We start from the raw sequence: 18,104 nt of genomic DNA, 5'->3' as shown, positions 1-18,104 counted from the left end.
CAGGGTGCCCGGGCCAGCCCTGGGGGGGTGAAATTCCTTGCAGGCCCCTTACCCCCCTCTTCTCCCTCCCCCGGGCGCTCGGGGGGGACACCCGGGACACCCCCACCCCAGCCACCCAGCGGATCCCACAGCGCCATGTCCCCCCCGCCGGGAGCGTCCATCGGTACGTGCCCCCCCGCCGTTACCTCGGGGCTCCGGGGAGGAGGAGGAGGAGGAGGAGGAGGATGAAGGGCACCGGCAGGCAGACCGGTTGTGGGGACACGCCACCGGCGTTGTCACCTCCCCGGGCAGAATGAGGCCACCACCGGGCTGGGGGGTGTATGTGTGTCCCCCCACACCGCCTGTGCGTGTGGGGTTAACCCTTCCCTGCTCGGCTCGGGGGGGCGGGAGCCCCCGGGGAAATAGGGACACGGAGCGATGGGGGCACTCTGGGTGTCCCTGTGTCCCCCCCGGATCAGCCGTTGTCACCTGCCTGGGGCCGGGCCAGCGGGGTGGGGCGGGAGGGATGGGACCGGTGGGGTGGATCCGGGGGAGCAGTCGGGTCGTGGCTTGTTGGGCTTGTTCGTTCCCGGCGAATCGTTGGTTATGGCCCGGGGGTGGGAGGTGAGGGCGCTACTTTTCGGCTCAGATCGCGGTTAAACCCCGCGGGTTTGGTGACGATTCCTGCGGCGGGTGCGGGATGTCCCCGCGGACACCCCGGCAAGGGCTGGTTGGAGCGCGGGGCTGGGGGCATCGGGCCCTGCTCTGCTGAGCCCCCGGCACCCCCGGGGGGTTTAGGGTCAGGTGGCCATGAGGGGACACGGGCCGGGGCCGGGCGGGCCGAGGAGCTGCGGGGGGCACAGGGCAGAGGCAGCTGTAGTTTGGGGCAGGCGGGGGGGTGGTGACACCGTGTCCCCCCGACAGCCACCCACGTTACCAACGGGAACCCCACGCTCCCACTGTTCCCAGCGGAGATGCAGATGGTGATTTTTGGTGAGTGTCCTGCAGCCCCTGCCCTGGCTCCCTGTCAGACGCTGTTTCCCCCCTTGTCCTCCTCCCCAGCCCCCCAGCCCCAGACGGCTGCCCGGCTTAGCCAGAGGGCCATCTTGCAGAGGATTATCTGTCTGCAGGAAACATTGAACCGGCTGCTGTCTCCAGCCGGGGATTTATCCCAGTGCAGGGGGGGACTCGGGCATCCCCTCCCCACCAGCCACACGGGAACGTGGTCTGGGGTCCCTGGGGGTGGGTGGGTGCTGCAGCCCCTCGGTGTCCAGCGCCCTCCGTTCAGCCCAGCCCGCTCTCCTGCCTTGCTCGAGTCTCACGAATTTGCCGGGGCTCAGCTCCCGGCGGGAGCATCGGGTCCTGGTCCCCCCGGCCCGGGCAGCGGGGGCTGAGGGGCAGGAGGCCACGGTGAGGGGCTTCCCGATCCCCAGAGGATCAGCTACGAGGAGCTTCTCAGAGTCTTCTGGGAGAACCAGGACCTCACACAAAGGTACGGACGAGCCGCCGGGGCGGGGGAGTGGCTGTGGGTCCCCCTGCATCCCCGGGGCAGCCCCAGAATCCGGGTCTGGGGGGTCTGAACCCCAAACTGACCCTAAGAGGGGGTGCTTGGCATGTCCGCCCCTTGGTGCTGGAGGGGAGCTGGCTGGGATAGGGAGGGATCCCCGTGTGCCCTGCGTGGGGCTTGCTGTGCCCATGGCTCTGCCCCGGGGTGGGGGGAACTGGGGGGGCTGCTGGAGCAAGAGGAGCTGATGGTGTGGCGAGGGGGAGCAGGGTCCGTGGGGCTGGCGGTCCGCGATGCCCGTGTCCGTGGGACCGCCGGGGCGGGGGCTGCAGCCCCGCTCTCTCCCGCCAGGGGGCAGTGCAGGGCTGCGCCCGCTCTCTCCCGCCAGGGGGCAGCGGCGGCCCAGACAGGGTGCGCGTATATACGGTACATACGGTACATACGGTACGTACGGTACATACGGTATGTATGGTACTTGGGTGCGCACGGAGGAACGCGGCCCGTGCGGCCTGTACGGGTGTGTGTGACACACGGGGACAGAGGACACGTGCATGTGCATGCACAGGGACATACAGCTCACCTACATACATGTACACACCTGCACAAGCACGTACACGTATGTGTACACACATGTATACACACACAGGGACATAGAGCTCACATACACATGTGTGTACATACATGCACAATGACATACAAACATACATGTACATGCACGCACAGGGTGATGCAGCACATGCATACATACGTGCACATACATGCTCCGGGACATACAGCTCACATACGCACATGTACATATGTGCACAGGGATGTACAGGTCACATACACACACGCACAAGGACATACAGGTCACATACACACACACGTGTGTGCACAGGGACATACAGCACATGCAGGTACCCACGGCACATGTAGGTACATGTACACACATCATGGAGGGGGACACGACACCTTGTGGGACTCTCGCCCTTGGGGGACGCCCTGGGCCCCCTCCTGTAACCTGTCCCCAGGCCACATCCCTCGTGTCCCCTGTGTCCCCAGCCCTGTGCCCCTGCCCAAGCAGGTGGGATTTGGGGAGCACGTTCCCCCCGTCCCCTTGCCCCGACTGCAGTGACAGTGATGACGGACACCCCGGGAGGGACAGGGTGTCCTGGGCTGGCTCCCAAAGGGTTAATGGCCCCGTGAGCCCAGTTAGAGCTGAACTGGCCCCAGGTGTGTGCTGAGGGGCAAAGGGAGAGCAGCTGTGGGGGCTCTGCTGGCGGTCCGGAGGTGGCTGGGGCGGGCAGGGGATGTTTTGGGGTGTCATGATGTCCCCCAGCAGGGCAGGGGTGTCCCTGAGTTGCTGTCCCCAGCACAGGCAGATTTGTGGGCTGCGTTTGGTGGATTTACAGCAAAAAGACTGTCGAGAAATGAAAATAGAGCTGAAACCTCCCCAGAAGGGTTGTCAGGGGTGAGTGAAAGTGGAGAACCAAGATGCAGCTTAGGGGTGAGGGGGGGACAGGGCCCCAGGGAGCCCCCGGGTGCTGCAGGTGCCACACGTTCGGGGCCTCCCCACCCCCCTTGGCCAGCGCTGACGTCCCACCCAGGTGCTGGGTGTCCCCTCGACCTGCCACCATGTCCCATGTCGCAGGGCGTGAGCGGAGCCGGGGGAGCTCATCCCTGACCCACCGGGGAGACACGGGGACAGATTTTAGAAAGTGAAGATCTCTGGGTCAGTGGAGGGTGAACAAAATAAATAAAGCGGAGAGCAGGTGAGCGCGGGTCGGCAGCAGCACCTGGTCCCACCTGCTGCCCCCCCAGCGTCAGAGAGGAATGGGACCTGGGGACGGGACAGGGGACACCGGTCTTCAGCCTCGCACCCAGCGTCCTCCTCATCCCTGTCCCAGCCAACTGCCCCCCGTCAAGCCCCACCGTAGGTGCCCAAATCTGAGCATTGTGAGCTGTTTTCTTATATATATATATATATATATATATATATATATATATAAAAATCGCCAGCTGTTGGAGTCAGGGGATAGGACCAAGACAGGGGTTAAAAGACAGGGAAGAGCGGAGGGGGCAGGATCTGTCCCCAAGGTGCTGGGAGGTGGGGGGCACAAGGGGGACCTGCAATAGGGACAGACCCTTTTGGTCAGGTTGGATTTTAGGGGAGGGGTGATGGGAGTTTGGGGGACCCCCTGGGGTGCCAAGATGGGGCTCCCCATCCCCAAACCCTGGCACTGACCCCCTCCCTGCCTCAGTTTCCCCACTCAGGGTCCGAAAAGTGTTTGCTCCCCCGCGTCGGGGCTGGAAATGACCCAGGGTGGCCCAGGGTTGGCAGAAGAACGTGGTCCAGCACCCAAACCCCACGGGGATGCTTGGGTCCCATTCCAAGAAAGCGGGGTGACAGGGGCGGATGAACGGGGCCGGGGAGGGGATGCTCCCGCATCGTTTATACCCAGCTGGGGGGGAAGTATCTGCAGGGCTCTTCACCGAGCGAACAAAATAACAATTCGGGGCAGGTTTGAAAAGCGCCGAAACCGCGACAGGAAACCCAAATTGTACAAATGCAGATGTGAGTGGAAAAAGCTCTTGAGCTGGTTGCTCTGGCTTTCACCTTCGCTAAAAATAAAGCTGCCTTATTAGGGGCCGATGGGGGCCGCGATAAAGCATCTTCCCGCTCCCCCCCCACCCCGTGTTTTTCCGTGGGGGGGCTGTTCCACATGATGCCGTGGGACACGGCTTTCCGGCCGTGCCGGGGGTCGTGGGGACGGATGGCTGGGCTGGGGGTTTGTGTCGTGTTTGGGGAGGGTCTGGGGTGTTCAGGGTGCTGGATGGGGGGAGTCAGGTTTTCTGGGGGTGGGTTTTGCAGGGGACGGTGCGATTTGGGGCTGGGCAGCGCGGGGTGGGGGGTGTGATGAGTTGTAACGGTCTCTGGGTGTAACGAGGCAGCCTGGCAAAGCCACATCCTGCAGCGCCGCAGGACCCGGGGGGAGGAATGTGGGGGGCTGAGAAAGGGAGGGATTTGAGGGGGGGCTGGTGGGGAGCAGCAAAACCCCTCTTGGGACCTACCAACCTGCATAAACCCCGGCTGGGCTCTCCAGCCCCGTGCCTCAGTTTCCCCTCCCCACATCACCCCAGGCTGGAGCGCCGGCGCGGGGGGTGGGAAGGCAGTGCTGGTTTTGGGTGCGGGTGCCGCTGCCCCTGCCGCCGCCGGGAGGATGGCGTGGGAGGTGGGAGGCCCTCGCTTGCCACCCCGGTGCTGGCAGCGGGGCCCGGGCTCCTCTGAGTCACCCGTGTCCCCACACCTGGGGATGCTCACACCTGTGGCCTTCGCACCCCCCGGCCCCATCCTCCTCCTCTTTGTGCAGGGGAAATGGTGGATGCAATGGGGGGGGAAGCAAAGGGGTGGAGGGAGAAGGGAGCAGAGCAAGCGGGGGCTGAGCACCAAACTGTGGGCGCAGCACCTTGGCAAACCCGCTGCTGCCCATGGACCCCTCCCAGGGCTGTGTGAGTGGGGAGGGTCGCATGTCACAAGGTGTCCTTACCCCATGGTTGCCCTTGGCCCTGTGGGGGTAGCGCAGGGGGTGATGCTCCAGCCCCCCCATAGCACTGAGGATGTCCCGAAAGCACCAAGGGGTGTAGATGGGGCATGGAAGGCTGCTGCAGTGTCCTGCCTGGGTGGCATCGGGGTGCGGGGAGCAGGGGCTCTGGCTGGCCTTGGGGGGAGGCCGTGAGAACGGTGGCCGAGGCTGGGGGGGCAGCGCAGGAAGCGCTGGGGGGGGTGGCTGCTCCCGGCTCCCCCAGATGCGCCCGTGAGATAGAGCGGCAGGAAGCAGCTGCGGAGAATCCCGGCGCTGGGAACGGCCGCTGCGCCCGCCCGACGCCCCCCAGGTCTGCGGGACCCCCGGCCCCGCTCCCACCCGGGGCTGGCACCGCCTGGGGCTGCTCTGAATCTCCTGGTCTCTCCCTTCTGGGGAGCTGGGGGTGCGCGGGGTTTGCCCCAGAGAGGCTGCTCCTCTTCCTCGGGGGAAGCCGCAGTCCCCCTGGCCCTGCCGGTGCTGAGGGGGTGGAGATGGAGCCAGAGCCCCGATCCTGGCTGGGCTTCCGAGAGAGGGGGCCTGGGGAAACTGAGGCACAGCTGCTGGCTACTGGTCAGGCTGTGCAGCTGGCCAAGGCCTTGGGTCGTGGCTCCACTCCAGAGGGATGTGTGCTCCTCTCCCTACCTCTGGAAAGAGGTATCGTCTCCCTGTGTTCACTCTGGCCCCTAATGACATCCCTGCGGTGCTGGGTGCTGCCCGCAGGCCCAGGCAGTGGGGCTGGGCTCCCTTGGGCAGCTGCAGGTCAGGGTGCTCAGTCCCTGCCTCGGGGTCCCCAGGGCTAATCCCCTGCACTAACAGCTGCACATTCCCCAGGGCCAGATCCAGTCTCCTAGTGACAGGGCTCGGGGCGGTGGGGTGGGATTTACTACCCCTTTTTGGGTGCCAGCTCCCAAAAGTGCTGCTCCTTGGCCCCTCATAGTTTCCTCCCTGTGTCCCTGCACATCGAGCCCTGTGCACAACCCAGATCGGAGCCCCCACTGCCGTCTGGTGCCCGCAATGTGTCCCTGCGGTGGGCGAGGGGTAAACTGAGGCACAGGGCAGGGTGAGCAGCCAGGGCCAGGCTCCTCCCGCGCTGCGCTGCCCGCTCGTCTCACTGATGTACGTCCATCCAAGTCTGGCAGCTCCCATTTCCAATCCCTATTTATCCCAGAACACCCCAAATCTGGGCCGGGACACAGTAGCCCAGGATGGGTTTGGCAAACCACACTGGGGCCTTTTGGCACATCCTCCCTGTGAGCAACAGCCAGAGTGGGACCGTGACACCCACCCCGCCTGTCCCACATCCAACACCCACCCCAGAGCACTCGGTCCTGGTGCCCATTGGGGTGCTGGGAGAGCCGGCACCCTGGGGAGCAGGCCCCAAACCTCACCCGTGCTCCCATGCAGTTTCAGGTTTAAGAAGCCAGAATCCCCTTTTCCTCCCAAGAATCCATCTGGATTTCTCCTCCAGCGCCAGAACTCCCTCGGATCACGCCCGTGCCAGGTGGGTGCCCAGGCTGGGCAAAAATCGATGCGTTAAAGCAATTGCCCTGAGCTCCCGCTTCCAGCTGGGTCCCCCAGCTTCCCTCACTCCCGAAGGATCCCGAGGGCCTCCAAAAATCCCAGGGAGATGGGATTTATACCCCAGCCCTATCCTGAAAGCGAATCCAGATGACCCCTGGGGAAGAGCCCTTCCCTTTGCAGCCGCCTCGGGCGCTCTGCCACGTCCTCGTTCCTCCCCTCTCCCGTCCAGATCCCTTCCCTGCAGCCGGCGCTTCCAGGCAGCCTCTGGTTCCGAAACACAAGAAATTCCCCCCCAAAGAAGCCGGCGAAGTCCCGTCGGGAGCACCGGCACCCCCGCGCTCGCCCTCCCTGCCCCGCAGCAGCCGGGCTGAATCCGGCCCTTTCCACCCCGCTTTACGTCCTGCACATCCTGCCACCTGTACCGACTTATTTCAGGAAAATTTAAAAAAAAAAAAATATATATATATATGTACATATATATCTCTCAAACCAACCCCATGCCTGAGGAGTAGATTTTTTGGGGTGGTGGGAGGGGGGAGCTGCTTGTGAACCCCCCAGAGCACGACGAGCCGCGGGGATGTCCGCAGATACATTTGCAGTGCGGAGGGAAATTGCACGGGGTTAACGACCCCGGGAAAGGGGAAAGGTTGGGAGCCACGGGGGGGACACACGGACACCCCCGGGGGACATGGGGAGGCTCTGGGGGGCTCACCGGGCTGTGTAAACCCCAGCTCCTGCTCCTTCTCCTCCTCTCTTTTTCAAATGTTTTAATAGAACACCCAGTGTGGGCCCTTTTCGCTATGAAATCATCGCGCTCCGCAGCATTCGCGCTCCCGTCCTCCCCCCTTTTCCCTCCCCCGCGCCAAGAAATCCGCTCCCCCGAGCCAAGGGAGTGAAGACACCCCAAACCCCACCTTGACACCCCAAAATGTCGGACCCCCCTTTGGTCCCCCCCCCGGAGGAGGGGGTGGTGCTTTAAACCCGCGGCGATGGGACGATGGAAATATCCCCTCGCTCCCATCTCGCACCCTCGGGGGGGTACCCCCAAAATTGCGATCGCTTCCCCCGAAATCTGGAAGCGGCGCTGATTGGGCGGCGTGGCCGTGGAGGGGGGGGCGCTGGGAGGGGGGTGCTGGGAAGGGGGGGTTGCCTTGGCCACGCATCCCTGTGTGAATGCATGACGTGCGCGGCGCTGGCGCCAGGCTGTCTGGGGCCGGGAGTTAGATCAACACAGCTGGAGGGCCCGGGCCACAGCTGGGCAAAGGCAGCGGGTCCCGCCGCCCAGGCAGGGCCTGTGGGAACCGCCGCCAACAAAACCCCCCTGCAAACAAAAGCTGCCCCCCCCCTTCAACAGCCCTTCCAGCCCCCCCGCCCTTGGGAAATGGGGGGGTTCGGGGATGGGAATATGCGGGGTCGTAGTAGCTCAGCGCTTTGGGGATGGGGGGGGGGGATCCTTTAAGAGGGTGAAAAGCATTTTTGGGTGGTTTGAAAATAGTTTTTAATGTTTTATGTTTTTTAATTCTTCTTCTTTTTAGAATGTTAACTTTTCTCTTTCAGGAGGGGTCCTGGTCGGTGCAGTTCGCCCCGCAGCAGGTTAATGAGGGTAATTATGGCTCTGCCCGAGCCGCCACCCTTCACACGGAGCTGATCTCGTAGGAAATGCGGGGGGGGGGGATAAAAGAAGGGGAAAAAAAAACGTCCCCCCCCCCAATGTCTGGATGCTGCTTTGAGGGGGTTTTTAGGGGCTGGAGAGAAGCAGAGAGGGTGGCTGTGCCCCCCCGGCCCGCAGCCCCCAGACCCCCGGGGGGGTGCAGGGGAGGGAAGCAAACCCCAGCACCACCAAACTGGGATTTGGGCAAATCTGGAATAAATTGCTGCTGTGGGCAGACGTAATTCGGTCCAGGTGTCTCTGCCCGCCCCCCCCCATTAGCTGGGTCCCCCGGGCAGAGTCCCAGGGTGCCCCCCACCCTCTCAGCTGTAACTTCCCTTCTGTGCATTCGCCCCCCATGACCAAAACCTATGGAAATTCCCCCAGAACGAGACGGGGGGGAAACGACATTGCCCATTGATTTTAACAGGGATTTGCAATCCGGGCGCTGCGGGACTGTCACCCCCCCCAGGACCTTCCATGTGCCACCGCCACCCGCTGCCGTGACACCCGTGGGCACCGGCCACCCCACATCAGTCCAGCTGTGGACTTTTTGAAGCCGCGATGACCTGGGGGGGAGAGTTGCCTTCATCCTCCCCATCACTTCTACTGAAATAACCCCCTTGCCTATAAATCTCCTCTTCCCCCCTCTCAAAACAGAACTAAACAAAATAACCCCCCAAACAACACCCAGCCCGGCCCTGCAGGCCTCGCAGGCGCTGACCTAAATCTGGTTTCTCCATCCTAACCTCAGTTTTACCGCAATTAATTTTTTTCTGCTGGTCACAAGATAATTCCTGACGCCAGAAAGTCTGGAGGTCAGATGAGAAGCGGATTGAGGAACAGGGCGGCACTAATTTCCTTACGAGATCGCCCGGTAAAAAACGGGGGGGAGCAGCATAAAAAGCCCCATCGCCCTGTCTAAAACCAGGAGGGGGCTCACTGGGATGGGGGGGGCAGTTTGGGGGAACGGGGGTGCGGTGTCCAGGGGGTTTAGCGGGGAATCCCCCCGCCAAGGGTGGGGGTTGGGGTCTGGCTGTGGGGTGAGAAACCTGTATGGTCGTTTTTGTGCGTGTCCCCCCCCGCGTGGGGCCACCCCGGCCACCAAGGGTCATTTGGGGGGGGGGTGTGAAGGGGTAAGGGGGCGGGGTCTCACACTTAATTTGGATGCAAGGGTGGGGTTTAGCGCTTCATTTACATACAAGAGGTGGTGCTCCGGGCTCATTTGTATGGGGGGGCGGGGCCCCGCGGGGCTGCCTATATAACGAGCGGCGCTGGGCTCCCCCCGCTCTAGAGCGCCAGCGGGGTCTGAAGGGTTTGGGGTTCGAGGGGTGACGGTCGCAGGGTTCGGTGGTCCAAACTTTGGTGGTCCCGGGACTCGGAGGTCCCAGCAGAGCCCCCACCGAGGCACCCAGGCATCCCCCCCGCTTCTTCTGCACCCCCAGCCGAGCTCTGAGCCCACCATGAAAGCCATCAGCCCGGTGCGGTCCGTCCGGAGCTGCTACGAGGCCGTTTGCTGCCTGTCGGAGCAAAGTTTGGCCATCGCCCGGGGGGGCAACAACAAGAGCCCGGCCCTGGAGGAGCCCATGAACTTGCTGTACGATATGAACGATTGTTACTCCAAACTGCGGGAGCTGGTGCCGGGGATCCCGCAAGGGACCAAGGTGAGCCAGGTGGAGATCCTGCAGCACGTCATCGACTACATCTTCGACCTCCAGATCGTGCTGGAGGAGGGGGCCAAGGGCCGGGACCCCTCCTCCGAGGCCACCCTGTTCTCCCTTAAGGTAAGGGTTGTTTTGGGCTGGGGGGGCGGCGGGTACGTCGGGCTGGAGGGGGATATGTCGTGCTGGAGGGGGGGATATGTCGGGTTGTGCGGGGGATGTTTGCGGGGGGATGCCCGGTCCCGGCGCGGTGGGGCGGGGGGGAAGGGAAGGATGGGGCCCGACTGTCGCCGGGGTGGCCCTGAGCCTTGTCCCCGCTCTCCGCAGGCGGCCGAACTCGCCTCCGAACTCTGCTCCAAAGACGAGAGAAGTTTGTGTCACTAACGGCTCCTCCATCAGGTGAGTGTTCACCCCGTTTCCCCGCACCCCAATCCCCCCCATCCTCCAGCACCAGCATCCTCAGGGGGCCGACACCAACCCCGCTGCAACGCGCTCCCGACCCCCAAATCCCCTTTTCCGAACCCAAAATTACCACAACACTAATTATTTTTTTTCCTCTCTCCCCCCCTTTTTTCTCCCTCCTCCCCCTTTTCTCCTCTCCTCTCCCCTCCCGGTGCCAATTAGCAAACAGGCAGCGAGTGTCGGTTCCTGGTTCGTTATCAGCCGGAGGTAAATAGCAGCTTCCTCCGTGGCGCCGGGATGTCTGCGACCTCACCGGCCCCGCCATCCCCCCCCGGGCACCGCAGGCGGGGACCCCCCCACCTCGCACCGCCAGCATCGCCCCCGGAGCGCAGCGTCCCGGCTTCAACTGGACTTTTTGGACCCGAACCTAAACGAGACACTTTTAATCACAGACTGACGAAGAGGCGGTTGTCTGTATATTTTTGGATTATAGCAGCGTGTCCTTTTTTTAAAGGTGTTTAATATGGGGTGGGAGGGGGGAACTAGGGGGTTTTGGGGAGGGAGGGGATATCCTCGAGTATGAACCAAACTCTCTGGGGCCGTGGCCTCGTGTATTGTGGAGCTCTATACTAGAGTATAACTTTTCGTACCTTTTGTGCAGGAAGGTGAATTTCTGCGAACATGCCTTGTACTTGCTTTATAAAAACTTTTTATAAAAGTTACCATTTTTACGTAATAAAAAAAAAAATAGCTTGTTTTGAATGCGTTTTCCCCACCCCTGGGCTGGAGGGGGATGGGATGCACCCATGGGGTGGGAGAGCAGCACCCTGGGGGTGGGAGCCCCGAACCCTTTTGCTGAAGGTTACAGTAGGAATCTCATTAATTGTTTAATAGCTTTGAAATGTCAGCTCAGGTATGGGAGGAATTAACCCTAGGCTGCCGACTCCCGGCCGAGGTGTCTGCCAGCTATTTTGGGTGCTGCTCTGCTTATCTGATATGGAAGGAGTGAAGACACCGCCAAGCCCCGGGGACCATCTGGAGATGGAGCTGGAGCCCTGGTCGTGGGGGGGGGAAGATGCTTTTTTCCACGGGTTTCCACTATCTCTCTTGCAAAAAACATCCCCAAAACCTGCCAACTGGTGCCCTTGGTCTGGATTCGAGCTTCTTTGGGGCTGGAAGGGGTGATGTTGCTCCCCCAGGACACTCCTCTCACGGGAAGGGGAGTTTCTAGGCTGCAGCTGCCCTGGCTCTAATTACGGCTGCTCTGAGCCTCGCAGTTCCCCAGGTGGCATCCACACCACACAGCCCTGCCTGGCCTGTTCCCCCCCTCCCGGGGCTGGGAGGGGGGCAGCACCCGGAGGAAGGGGTTTTAGGAGCAGAAATGCCTTTCTTTTCCCCTTGGATAAATGCTGCGGTTTCCCTTTGGCCCCGGCTCAGCTGCGGAGCCCCGTGGCTGCAGCACAGCTGGGCTGGATCCTGCTCCCTGGGGAAGGTGCTGGCCCTGCCTGCAGTTCGGGTCAGGCCTGGGGGGCTCTCCTTGGGGTTAAAACCCTCCCACCTGTAGCACCATCTGCTCCGTTCCCTGCACTGGGCTCTGGTTTTGCTGCCGTAGGCTCAGTCAGGCATGGCGGGGATGCTCACTCTGCAGTATTGGGGTGTCCCTGGGGTGCTACAGGATCCAGGTGAGCTGGGTTGGGGCTGCGAGATGTGAGGAGGAGGAGGGGAGGAAGAGAAAGGCAGGAGGGCCCTTGGGGCACAGGGGGATGCAAACCTTCCCCCGCACGCACCAGCTTCAGCCCCCATCCCTGCGATGGCCAAGGTGAGTTTGGGGTGCAGCTGGCACCCAAATCACCCCTTGTCTGTGGACATTTCCGTAAGGAAAAGCAGCGTGTGGTGCATCTGAAAAACAACAGCTGGTCCAACAGGATCACGAACCCCTGGGAACATCCCTCCTGCCTCCCAGCTTGATGTCCCCAGGCTCCCCGAGGGCAGGTTACCCTCTGGCACCCACAGATGGGTGGGACAGGGTGACACGGGGCTGTCCCAGCGCGGTGGGAGGCAGGTGAGGGTGTCCAGCTGGAAGCTGCTGCTTCTGGGAACTGCACTGATGGCTAAAAATAGGGTTTTGCTGTCTCCACTGGCTTTTAGCTTGGGAGGGAGAGCCAGGGGGTGGGTTAGGGGTGAGCACCCCAGTGCTGGAGTCCTCCAGCTGGGCCGGTGATGTGCCAAAGGGATTTAGTTGGGGTGAGTGGGAAAAGCACCCCAGGAATGAGCCAGGGGACACTGATGGGTCTAAGTAGCTGCAAAAAAGGGGCTCCCTGCAGTGTGGGCACCCCAGCTGGGATGAGAGATCCCATAGGAGCTGTTAATGAGCCAGCTGGGGCTGAGGTTACTGGGAGCAGTGGGGACAGGCACTGGTGCGATGGGAGAAACCAGTTCTGCTAGGGCTTTTGGGATGGAAATGGCACTGGGGAGGCCAAAGGGGACTCCCAGCCCCAGGGAGCGTAGGTGGCCCCTGTCCCTGTCCCCTCGCTGGGGGGTCGGGCAGGGGATTCCCTCGGCCGGGCCGGGGCTCCCTGGGGGCTCTGGTTCTTGGCAGGGTGAGGGTTTGGCGCCGGCTCCCGGGGCCATCGCCTCCTCCCCCGTGGCAGACGGATCCCGGCGCCTTTCCTGGAACCCGCCCGCTGTTCCCAGGCCCCGGGGGTGGCCGAGGGGCACAAACCTTGCCCGGACCCATAGCTATGGCTGGGGCGATGCCGATGCCTTTGCTTGGAAACCCTGGTTGGAAAGAGAACAACAAAAAAAAAGAAAGAAAAAGTAGAAAAACTCAACTAAAAATAGCCGCTGTTGCCCCGCTGGGACTGAGATTTACCTTGCGGGGCAGATTTAGTGCAAGAAATGCCCCTGGCCCCCCCAGCCGAGCAAACCAGGCTTTACTTTTATCTTCCCCACTCCATATCATGGGTGCAAAAAGAGGATGAGGAGAGCAAAAAAACAACCCCGGGGCGGGGGGGGCGGGTAAAGGCCACCGTCCCCTGTCGCTGTGCCGGTGGCCGGCCCGGCCGGCTCGCTCGCCTCTTGGCAAGAGCCGGAGTCTGATGCAATCGGTTGCGCTGACGGAGGCCGCGGTTCCCCACCTGTATTTGCCATTGTGTGCCCGGAGCTGTTTGCAGGTGTTTGCTGGCGCCGCACTGTCTGAGCCGCACTTCCCTCCTCCTCCTCCTCCTCCCCGCTGCCTGCCCCGGCCAAGGCCTGGGCCCCCCCCGGCTCCCCCCGCCGCCCCGGCTCCTCGCCAGCGGCCGCCGCCTCGCTGGGACGGATGCTGCGCTCACACGCGTGGCCTTGGCCGGGCGTGCACGGCCGGGCGCGTTCACGCGTGGGCTCCGGGGCACGTGGGGGTGCTCGCAGGCTGCAGGATGGGCGTGTGCTTAGTGTGAGCGTGCACGTGATGTGCACACGTGTGCGTGTGTGCACACGTGCCTGTGTATGCTTACACACACCTACAGACACACACACATGCCTGTGTATGCTTACACACACGTCTGCAGACACACACACGTGCCTGTGCACCTTACACACACCTACAGACACACACGTGCCTGTGTATGCTTACACACACATCTGCAGACACACACGTGCCTGTGCACACTTACACACACTTACAGACACACGCATGCCTGTGTATGCTTACACACACATCTGCAGACACACACACGTGCCTGTGCACACTTACACACACCTACAGACACACACGTACCTGTGTATGCTTACACATCTACAGACACACACGTGCCTGTGCACGCTTACACACACATCTACAGGCACACACGTGCCTGTGTATGCTTACACACACAACTACAGACACACATGTGCCTGTGCACACTTGCACACACATGCACACACATGTATTTGCATGTGCATGCGTGCACTTATAGGTGCAGGAATACATACCCCAGTGAGGGTGCACACGTGCGCACACATGCACACTCTGGCAGGCACACGTGTGCACACACACTCACAACAAGGTACAAGCTGCACACGTGGTTCTCCGAGACACGTGTGTGCACATGTATATACGCATGAATGTGCATGGGCTGCAACAGGGGTGCAATACACACGTGCACCCCTTCAACAAAGGCACCCATGTGCACACACACAAAGGCACATGCATGCACACCCCAACCCAGCCAGCAGGGACACACAAGCACGTGTGGAACCCCAAATCCACACACACAGCCCCCCCAGCACATTGCCCCGCTCCCTCAGTGCCGTGGGTTTGCTCCCAGCCCTACAAGCTGCCCTCCCCCTGTATCCCCCACGATGGTGCTGAGGGGCTGGACCCCAGCCTGGTTCTGGGGGGGTGGATGAGCCAGGACGCCTGGTGTGTTTTGGGCTCTGCTGGGGATGGCACCCGAACCAGCGCCACGTGGCCTGTTGGCCCCATGCTGTCCAGCACAGGGTGTTGCCAGTGCCCTCGACACCCTGCTGATGTCACACCCTGCTCCAGTTCCCACGCTGTAAATGAGTGGGGAAACTGAGGCACGCTTGGCATTTCCAATGTGGGAAAGGAGTGAACAAAACCCCCACCTCCCCTCCCACCTTCCTGGAGGCACCCAAATTTCCTCTGGCACTCTCCACCCCAGAGGCTCCTAATTGCCATCGCTGTGTCCCCCCATCTCTGTGTACCCCATCTCCCTCCCTGAGTCCCTCATTCCCTGCATCCTTCTGTCTCTAAGTCACTCCATCTCTGTGTCTCTGTATCCCTCTGTCCGTCTCTGCATCACTCCATCCCTCTGTCTTTGCATCCCTAAGTTCCTCCACCCTTGTGTTCCCCCATCTCTCTGTCCCTGTGTCCCTCCCTCCCTCTGTTCCTGCATCTCTCCTCCATCCCTCTGTCCCTGTGCTCCAGTGTCCCTTCATCCCAGCTTCCCTCTGTCCCTCCGTCCCTCCTTCCCCGTGTCCACCCATCCCGGCGTCTCCCATCCCACGGTCCCTCGTCTCCCGGGGCTGCGGTGCCCGGGGATGCCGGTCCCGGGGTCGGGCCGGTGGCCGGGCCGGTGCGGACTCCGCAGCCGCGGCTCGCTGCTGCCGCCTGCCGGGGACATGGGGCGGAGCCGCGCTCACCGCCGGGCTGCGGTTACCCCCGGGGAGGGACCGGGATCCCCTCCGGTTCAAACCCGGCAAGGACGGGGACCCCCTCCGGTTCCCCCCGGGAAGGTCCGGGACGTTCTCTGGTTCCTCCCGCTGTAGTGGTTCCCTGTAGAGATGACCTGGGTGAAGAGCAACATGGCTCTTCCACCGCAGCCAAAAGTCGGGAGTATTTTGATAAAATGAGTGTTTCTTACAAAAATTATCACTGGGTGTGGGGGGCAAGAGGCTGGAAGTGGAGATTTCGCAGCGTTTTGAAGGTGGTTGTAGCAGAGATCTGCACTTTGCACCCACCATCAGCCGGGATTTCAATCTCCATAGTGCTGGACTCTGGGCTTGGCTTGTTTGATGACAAGGGTTGGTTCCTGCATGCAGCCAGGGGAGGGGAGGACATGGGGACACCTCTGCGTTAACCCTTTCAGCTGAACGCTGCGGTGTCCACATGAACCCTCAGATCTGCCCAAAGGCGATGGGGATGGGGTCTCCAGGTACATCTCCCAGGACCTGTTCACCTACAATGAGTTGGGCAAGCTGAGCGAGGAGATCTTGCATGAAGTCCAATGTCTCTTGGAAAGCAGCAAGGAGAACATCAGAGTGCAAAGGGATTCGTGAGGAGCTCAGCGTGTGGGACCTGCTGCAAATCTCTTCGCTGCCCTGATCATAGGGTGGACGGGGTGGAATCAGCCTAATGCACACAACTGAGGCAAAACCTCTCCAGAGAGAGATGTCTCTTTCAGGTAGGGGGGGTGGCAACTGGTGGCTGTCACCCATCTGGAGATCGTAGCATGGAGGGTGTTGGTCTCTTCTCCCAAGTAGCAAGTGACAGGATGAGAGGAAACAGCCTCAAGTTGTGCCAGGGGAGGTTGAGACTGGATTTAGGAACAATTTCTTCCCCAAAGGGCTGTGGGGCATTGGAACAGGCTGCCCAGGGCAGTGCTGGAGTCACCATCCCTGGAGGGTTGAACATGGAGATGAGGTTCTCAGGACATGGGGCAGTGCCAGGGCTGGGTTATGGTTGGACTCAATGAGCTTGAGGGGCTTTTCCAACTAAAATGATTCGATGACCATCTTCTTGGACAGTCCTTACCCCAGCGAGGTCACATTGATGATGTGTGGGGACATCATCTCCACTTCGTCCAAACTGGAGGAGGTAGGGAACACCCTGCCAGCCTGAGCGCCCCCCAGAACGCTTACCGCAATGTCCTTGTCCCAAGGGTCACTCAGCTGAAACCAGCCCAAGGCAGCCAAGTGACACTGATTTATCTACCCTGCCAGGCATGGCATTGTCTTTGTGCCCTGAAATGGTGACAGCAGTGGCCTTCTCCCCGTAGGGAGGAAGATGAAGGTCTGGGTGGCTTGAGCTGCCAAACTGAGCCCTGCTGCTGGCAGAGGGACGCGGTGTCCAGCCGCGCGGTGGCTTTGCTGCTGCCAGGCGTTTCATTCCACCTCAAAGCCCCCGTGCAGCAGGAGGCACACGTCTGTCCACCATCAGAGGCTCCTGGCAAATTTTTGGCTGTCCCCCCCACCAAGCTGGGTTGGAGTCTGGAGGTCTGGTGTCCATCCTCACCCACAGCAGAGGCGGCGGTGCTGGTATGTGCGTCCATCCATCTGTCCGTCTGTCTTCCAAGAGGCTCCTTTGCAAGAAAGTCTGTTTCTGCAGCTGAACGTCTGCATCCCTGCCTCGTGTTGGAGAGCAGAGTGGTGGAGAGGAGAATGATGGAGGAGAACCAGGTGATGGAGAGGAACCAGATGATGGAGAAGAACCAACCACTGTGGCTTGGTGGCCTCAGCAGGGTTAAACTGGGGCTCAGCTCGGTGGCTGTGGGGGCCTTTTACTGGTCCCAGTAAGTCTCGGAGTTGCCCTCACCCAGGGATTTGCCATTGCCTTGGTGCTTTCTCCCACCACTGCACCCTGAAATACCCTCTGGCCAAACGGGGAGTCCTGTACCCCCATCTTCCCCCCCCCTTTGCCAGGCAGACCTGGCGCACCCAAGGATGTGGTGAGTGGCTGATGGCTGGGACTGGGGGCTCTGTGTGGTGGGTTGTGTGAACTGGTGTGAGCGAACCGGGGGCCAAATCTGCTCACGCTGAGTCCCTCTGGGGTCCCTGCTCCCCCACCAGCGCTGACCGCTGCCCAGCCCCTGCCTGTGGGGAGGTGGGGGGGCCCTGCTACCAGACCACCCTCTGGCTGAAGGACCCCAAAATGTTTTGTCTCCTAAATAGTTGCAACCCCCTGCACCTCAGGGTCCCTGCAGCTGGTGATGGGGGTGGGCAATGGGGATGGGGAGGGTCACAGCCCCCCCAGACTGGAACCCACCAGATTGGGGGGGGTGGGGGGGACCTGTCCTCAAATAAATAAAATGTTTAATAAAAAATCAGTCGCAGTCCCGATCCCAACCCCAGTGCCACCCCCACCCCCGAGCAGGTGGTACTAAATAGGCCACGCCCCCCTGCTTTGCATGCAAGCCCCGCCCCTCCCTCCCGCCTCCGCGCGGTCCCTTTAAGGCCCCTCCCGGCGCGGGGCCGCTGGCTGCCGCAGGGGGGCGGGGCGGTGGCGGCAGTAGCCAATCAGCGCGCGGCATCTTCCGCGGGAAATCCGAATTTCGCGGGACGGCGTTTGGCGCTTAAAAAAAAAAAAAAAAGGCGGAGGGGGGGGGAAGCAGCAGCGACCGGGCGGG

At 61.6% G+C, this 18,104-nt stretch overlaps 1 protein-coding gene and 1 long non-coding RNA gene across 2 annotated transcripts; both read left to right on the top strand.

Moving 5' to 3' along the window:
• Positions 1-866: 866 nt before the first annotated feature.
• LOC139825585 (uncharacterized) lies at positions 867-9,148 on the top strand. The gene is made up of 3 exons (XR_011735720.1): positions 867-1,471; positions 6,451-6,547; positions 8,125-9,148. It is a non-coding gene; the product is annotated as an uncharacterized lncRNA (long non-coding RNA).
• A 338-nt stretch (positions 9,149-9,486) lies between these two features.
• ID3 (inhibitor of DNA binding 3) lies at positions 9,487-11,040 on the top strand. Its single transcript, XM_065857077.2, has 3 exons — positions 9,487-9,999; positions 10,204-10,275; positions 10,501-11,040. The coding sequence occupies exons 1-2, from the start codon at positions 9,679-9,681 to the stop codon at positions 10,258-10,260; spliced, it is 378 nt and encodes a 125-aa protein (XP_065713149.1). The 5' UTR covers positions 9,487-9,678; the 3' UTR covers positions 10,261-10,275; positions 10,501-11,040.
• Positions 11,041-18,104: the final 7,064 nt, after the last annotated feature.

Source organism: Patagioenas fasciata, chromosome 25, assembly GCF_037038585.1.
Source record: "Patagioenas fasciata isolate bPatFas1 chromosome 25, bPatFas1.hap1, whole genome shotgun sequence".
NCBI lineage: Eukaryota > Metazoa > Chordata > Aves > Columbiformes > Columbidae > Patagioenas > Patagioenas fasciata.
Note: the sequence above shows the minus strand (reverse complement) of the source record. Positions and strands in the feature narration are given on the sequence as shown.

Excerpts from the sequence above, each read along its gene's own strand:
- ID3 (XM_065857077.2), top strand. The coding sequence starts at position 9,679 with ATGAAAGCCATCAGCCCGGTGCGGTCCGTCCGGAGCTGCTACGAGGCC. Across the intron at positions 10,000-10,203 it reads CCACCCTGTTCTCCCTTAAG|GCGGCCGAACTCGCCTCCGA; the intron begins GTAAGGGTTGTT and ends CGCTCTCCGCAG.